General features: G+C 31.6%; 1 protein-coding gene across 1 annotated transcript in view; it reads left to right on the forward strand.

The window, feature by feature from the left end:
• Positions 1–1,603: 1,603 nt before the first annotated feature.
• The window catches only part of HELRODRAFT_74464 (hypothetical protein), a gene marked incomplete at both ends in the record, with an annotated part of 7,203 nt that continues 1,917 nt past the window's right edge, over positions 1,604–6,889 (forward strand). Inside the window, 3 exons of the mRNA XM_009014549.1 lie at positions 1,604–1,785; positions 2,037–2,135; positions 2,361–2,472. Coding sequence (XP_009012797.1) covers positions 1,604–1,785; positions 2,037–2,135; positions 2,361–2,472 — 393 coding nt within the window. The remainder of the gene's footprint in view (positions 1,786–2,036; positions 2,136–2,360; positions 2,473–6,889) is intronic.

Raw genomic sequence — 6,889 nt, forward strand, 5'->3', positions numbered from 1 at the left:
ACAACAACAACAACAACAACAACATGGTAGTCATCATCGTCATCAATATCATCATCACCAACAACAACAACGTAATTATAATAAAAATAGGCTTTGCAGGCTTTTAGTTGAAATCCATTTTACGATGGGCATAACTTTTTGAAGTAAAAATATTATTATTATTATTATTATTATCATTATCACTATAATTATCATCATTATCATCATCATCATCATTATCATCATCATTATCATCATCAGCATCGTTATCATTATAATAATAATAATAATTATTATTATTATCATCATTATCATTATTATTATCATTATTATTATTATGACCGAAGCGTCGTTATTAACAATACGACCACTTTTTCATCGTAACGTCTGCCTCCGGGCACTTAGTTTTATTTTCATCACAACACAAAAGTGACGAAATGAAACATCACAATGATAATTTCAATGCAAACAATGCTATACAGTCAATCAAATTCTAAGACAAACTAAGATATATCGTGAAAAAAACACGAGTTTATCAAAATTTTGATATACAACATCACCCCTATAAAATATATAGTGATAAAATCATTGATTTATAGTCATTTATGAAATATGACTTGAAAAAAAGGCAAAAAATACGCTCGGCTGGCATGGTAAAAAAGACGATTAGTAACAGAGATAGATCAATAATGATAAATCTTCCTAAAATGTTAGCGCTACCTAAATTGGACTACTGCATACAAAGCATGGTGTCCTCACTGGCAAAGAGACAAAGAAATGTTGGAAAAGTTCAAAGACGGACAACCTGGATGATTAACAATTGTGAAAGACTTTCATATGGGGAAGGATTGAAGAGATATGGACTGACAATTTTGGACAAACGTAGGACTAGAGGAGATCTTATTCAGGCTTACCATATCATAACGGGTAAAGATGAGATAGATTCATCCATATTCTTCCAATTTACAGAAAATAGAAACACAAGAGGGCACCAGTACAAGCTTTTCAAAGAAAGGGTAGAAACAATATAAAGATGATTTTTCAGTTTGAGAGTTGTTGAACATTGGAATAAGCTGGACGAAAAAACTGTAACAGCTCCTACAACGAAGGAGTTCAAAGTCAGACTTGGAAGATTCATATTTTAAATTCATATTATTAGTCAAAATCAATCCAGTGGTTCTCACACTGTTCATCTACTGAACCACTGTAATCCTTGTTATGTTGTGTTATGTTTTGTTACCTTATGTTAAATCTGTTAAAATAGTTTAAGTTCACGCTAAACGATTTAAACTAGAAAATATTTCAAAACCAGCCTTCACTTTTAAATTTTTTTGTACGTGTTTCCTTTTATGTAAAAATTTTTTGTGCGCGTGGATAACAAATTTATAATGGTGATTTTTTCGTTTTATCGTCTGCCATAATTCAATCAAACTTTACATTTCAATTTACAATGAGAATAATTTTTTTTCAAACAAATAATTAGTAATTTGTGAATAAACCCAACTATGATGTTGAAGTTGGTGTCAGTTTGTTTTTCATGCAGATGGCAAGATAGCCCTTTTTCTTCTAACCACAAAAGATTCAAAATTTTTAAAATAATTCCGATTTTTATTTTGATTCACAGATGGATTCCTTTGTACGCCAGCTAGTTTGTTTAACGTTGTCAGTTCTTTTAATTGTTCCCTTAACTTTCGGTGAAGATGAAGAAAATGCCAAACTTTTAGTGGCCAAGTCAGTCCTAAACAACATTCTGGTTGAAGACAAGGAGCTGACTGTCCAATATGATGTCTACAATGTTGGGACCAGGTACATTCATTGTAGTAATTACAAATAATTTGATATAACATTAAATATGATTATGATCATTATAAGAATTGGGTTATTATTATTATTTTTATTATTAGCATTAGATTAGTGATTAGGATTTGATGTTTGTTAGCAGGTTAGGAATTATATATTATATATATATTATATATGAAAATATATATATATATATACTAGAGTCTATAAATGTATATATTCTAAACACTATTATTTTTGAAATTTTCTCCAAATAGTGCTGCTTATGAGGTCAAATTAGAGGAAAAGTCATTTCAGAGCACTGACTTCGAGGTCTTGCATGGAAGCCTAGTGGCACAATGGAATAGAATTGGACCGTTAGCATTTTTTTCAGAAATATAAATACTTTTTATTAATTATATTCATGGTTTTTGGTAACAGAACAGTCCAATAAGAAATAGTCTTATATAAAATTAAAATGATATAATAATGCATGTCTTACTTATCTGCTCCCTGTTATATTTTGAAAATGGTTCCTATCAAAAATATTAAAAAACAAATTATAATATAATTATAATGTTATATAATGACCATAATTACAGGGGCACCAATGTGACTCACGTCATCGTACTGAAACCACTAAAATCTGGTTACTTCAACTTTTCCGCAGCCGAGATTAGCTATCTACCATCTGAAAATGATGTTGAACCACAGGTTTTTATTGGACTTTCTTTAAAATAATAATACTTATAAGAAAAATAGTAATTATAATGTTTTTTGGGGTGTTCGTTCAATCATTCATTCATAGGTATTAAATTGTATAAACTTTTGTAATCACTTAGAAGTAAATAGATTAAATGAATGAATGAGGGAAAATTTTTTTTTAATGATTAATGTTATAATGAATAATAGTTATTGTGTAATATTTAGCAGTGTTATTCAATCAATCAATCGTCATTTTGCATCCAAAGACCCGGTTCCCCAAGGTAGGGCATTGTTTTCTTTGCCATCAACTTTTTGTGCCAAATTAGACGATCAGTTGTATCAATTTCATTTAAATTTAAAGCTTTCATGTCTTGCTCGATTGTTTGCAACCAGGACTTCTTTGGACGGCCTTTGGAATGTGTGCCAGGTACTTCAACATCTGCAAGAGAAGTTATGGCACTGTTTTTACTTCGTTTGACATGACCAAACCACCTCAAACGGTGTTGCCGGCATTCGTCCTGTATATCATCTAAACCAGCATGATGCAGGATTTCGGTAGATTTGATGTGGTCCTTCAGACTAATTCGTTTCATCCATCGGAGCATTTTCATGTCGGTTCGTTGAAGTTGTTGTTCCAGTTTGGTTGTCATTGGCCATGTTTCTGCACCATATAACAACACCGGACGTATCACAGATTTATAAAGTCTTGATCGTAGTGGTAGTGGGATGTCACGCCGCATCAATATAGAGGCAAGAAGATGCCATTTATTCCAGGCTGCACGTATGCTTGAGCATTTTTTGTGATTTCCATGCTGCGGCCAGTCAGTGATCCAACATTGAGCGTTTCAAGTCTAAGTACCAGAGGGGCCATTCTGAATTTTTCTGCAACATCCCTCTGCTATTGCATACTTCCCAGGTATTCTTGGCACTCCTTGACCACTTAAGGCCTGCTGGGGACTAGGGGCCGTTGTTTTTTTTTGTGATGGCATAAGAGTAATTTGGGAAAAGTTTTTACATCCGGACACCCATCCTGATGACAACCACCAGTTATAAGCGGTGGGCCTAGCCTTTTGCTCAAAAACACGCAAGGCAGCGTGGATGCAGTTATATGTCATGCCCAGGACCACCAACATTAATTAACATTAGAAAAAATTAAAACAAAATGTGTACAAATAAGCTACCTCTCTATCAACTATTGCATTGAATGTTATAACTACAATTTCTTGGTAGTGATTTAATAGTCTTTTTTACTCTCCAAAGAGTATTATTGTAATTTATTTGACTGATATCTATTATCATATGTATAAATAATTATTATATGCGTTATTTAGTTATAATAAATTCTCGTTTATTATGAACAAACAATAAGTTTGTAACATAATGGGGCATTCCAAAAGAGTAAATCTTAACTAAGTGGAATCTCCAACATTCAAAAAAGTAATCCATAAATAAATTCATAGTTCGATTAAATAAATGTAAATTAAATAATTTTTTTTTTCTTTTTTAAAACTTTTAAAGAATTAATTTTTAAAACATATATATAAAATATGAAAAATTTATGTTTAAAACCAATTAATATATGCATACATATACATACACATATTTACACACCCATACATATACTATACATACATTTATAGACACACATACGAAACGAAATTTTATTTGCTTCTCAATATTCAAAAATAATAAGGAAGCAGGAAGACCATAATAAAATTTGTATAGAAATTCATCTGGTATGGCCACCTAATCAGAAATGTTCCGTGTTAAAACAAAAATGTTCAGTAAATAAAATAATAATTCTATTTCATGAATCATATAGCAAAAATTATTTAATAGTATAAATAGAATAACAGAAATAAGTAAAAATTGGCAGTTTTTAATAAAAAAAAGTTATATAAGTATTTATAAAGTATAGCATTTGTGAGTAAGATTATCACAGTCACGTATGTTTAATTAGATACTTCTTCAGTTTTATTTTAAAACTATGCAATGAATTGAAATCAACATCGAAACCGCTGTTCACGATTTCGTTCCAAGTTCTTGGCCCTTTACAGAAAATGTGTGAAAACATGATGTTCGTTTTCGATTTGTTGGAGACGAGATTGTTGGGTTTTCAAGATTGCTTTTTCATCCTGTAATAATCTCGAAACAACTCTGGCAATCTGTTCGTCAACTGTTTGTACACGAAGATCATCTCATAATATATGTTCAACTCCAAAAAATTTAAATTTTGCGTTATGTTGAAGAGTGGTTGACTGTGGTCCTTTCGTTTTGATCCTGTCACAATTCTAACTGCTCGTTTCATCAAACTTTTTACTGGCATCGTGGTTGCGTGATACGATGACGCCCAGATTGTGTTACAGTAAGTTATCAACGGCGTGCACAGAGAATTGTACAGCAAGTTCAGACATTTCCAAGGAAGGAATGATTTTACTTTATTTATCGTTTCTATTGTCTTTGATAACTTATTTGCAATATATTTTGTATGGTGTTTGAACGAAAGTTTTGACTCAAAATAAACGCCTAAAAATTTCAAGCGTTTCGTTTCCTCAATTGTATCATCACCTAACTTGATTTTGTAGGGTTCTCTGTAGCTGAGGTATTGAACTGGCCCAAATATCATTACTTGGCTTTTTGATGAATTTATTGTGAGTTCGTTGGCTTCAAACCAACAGACAATATTTTTCAACTCTTCGTTTGTGTTTTCAATGAGTTCGTTGATTGATTTGCCGCTATTGAAGGCGTATGTATCATCCGCGTAAATGATGTAATCGAAGAACGTTGATGCAGTTGGTAAATGGTTCACGTAGTAAATCGTACTCCCATACACACACCCAAACACACACACATACACACACTCTCCAATATATATGTAAGTATTACATATAAACAGTACTTAAAAATCATATACATATATAAAGAAATTGAAGAACAAGACTTAAAATATGAAATGAAAAAAATATTTGACCTGAATAGTTGTAAATAAAAAAAATCAGTCACGGTATGGAATAGTAATAGCAATGTTAATGTATAACAACGGAAAAGAGGTAATAAATTAAGGGTTTGAAAAGGAAACAATAAAATGAATTCAATGTCAATCATAGTATGATAAAAAAGCAAATAAATTATAACAAAACCAAGAGAATTAAAAATAAAATAAACTATAAAAAAGTTGCAGGAATAATGTAATTGAATAACAGAATTAATCACAGAATAATAAAAAATATTGAAGATCAAGTTATATAAGAGAAACCAAAAGACAAAATTTATGCACGAATAAATATAAATGGATTAAAAACAATCATAAGTTGATAAGATCAAAATATAAAAGAAAAAAAATAAGTAGATACAAAATAAGGGATAAACGGGATCTGGTATGTGATTAGCTAACCCTGCTACCACTAGAGCTACCAATAGTAGTCAGACAAAAGTAAGTAAATTCTTGAAATAAATTGTATATAGATTAAGTATTATTTAATATGTGGAAATATAAAATTAATATATACATACATATACACACAAATTAAAGACAGAGTAAAAAGTTTTTTAACTTATATTTAAAAGATCTAAAAACAAGACAGGATCTGATATACAGTATTGCTCAAAAAATTGTGAACGCTTATTAAACTGAACAAATTTATGTTATAACTAACTCTTTTTTTGTTAATATTTTATAAAATTTTTCTAAATAGTTAAGAAGGTTTATTATGTTTCAAAAGAGCTTAAAAATAAGTTCTGTTCTCTTCTAAAATTTGGTTGAGCCACCTCGAGCTTTGATGACTGCAAGGAGACGAGAAGGCATTGAAAGTACCAGCTTCTCAAGTAGTTCATTTTCCAAACCATAATTCCATACAGAAATAATTTTTTCCCTTAGTTCAGTTGCATTGCTGAAGTTCTTGGTCCAAACCTTTCTTTTGAGCAGGTACCATAAGTTTTCTATGGGATTAAGATCTGGAGATTGAGGAGGCCAATCTAAAGTTTTCCATCCATTGGCCATGACAAAGTCTCTCACTAGTTTTGACCTATGGCAAGGAGCACCATCATCTTGCAGCCAGAAATCTGTTCCTGGAAAGAGGGTTCTTGTAGACCATTTCACCTGCTGGTTTAAAACTTTAATATACCATGCACTGTTGCATACCTCTCCCTTTTCAAGAAACCTGATTCGGCCAACTCCGGAAGCCGCAAATGCTCCCCACAGCATAACTGATGCAGGATGCTTCACAGTTGGAGTAAATATGTTCAGTTTCTCTCCAGTTTTTCTGCGAAAGCGAACTTTATTTGCATCATTACAAATTGAGATGCGAGTTTCATCAGTAAAGAGGACTTTTCGCCAAAATTCTTCGTCTTTGCTTATGTACTTCCTTGCAAAGCTTAGTCGCAGTTTCCTATGTCGAAGTGTAAGAAGTGGCTTAGGTGGTGCAAC

The sequence above is a fragment of the Helobdella robusta genome (genome assembly GCF_000326865.2).
Source record: "Helobdella robusta unplaced genomic scaffold HELROscaffold_14, whole genome shotgun sequence".
In the NCBI taxonomy this organism is placed as follows: Eukaryota; Metazoa; Annelida; class Clitellata; order Rhynchobdellida; family Glossiphoniidae; genus Helobdella; species Helobdella robusta.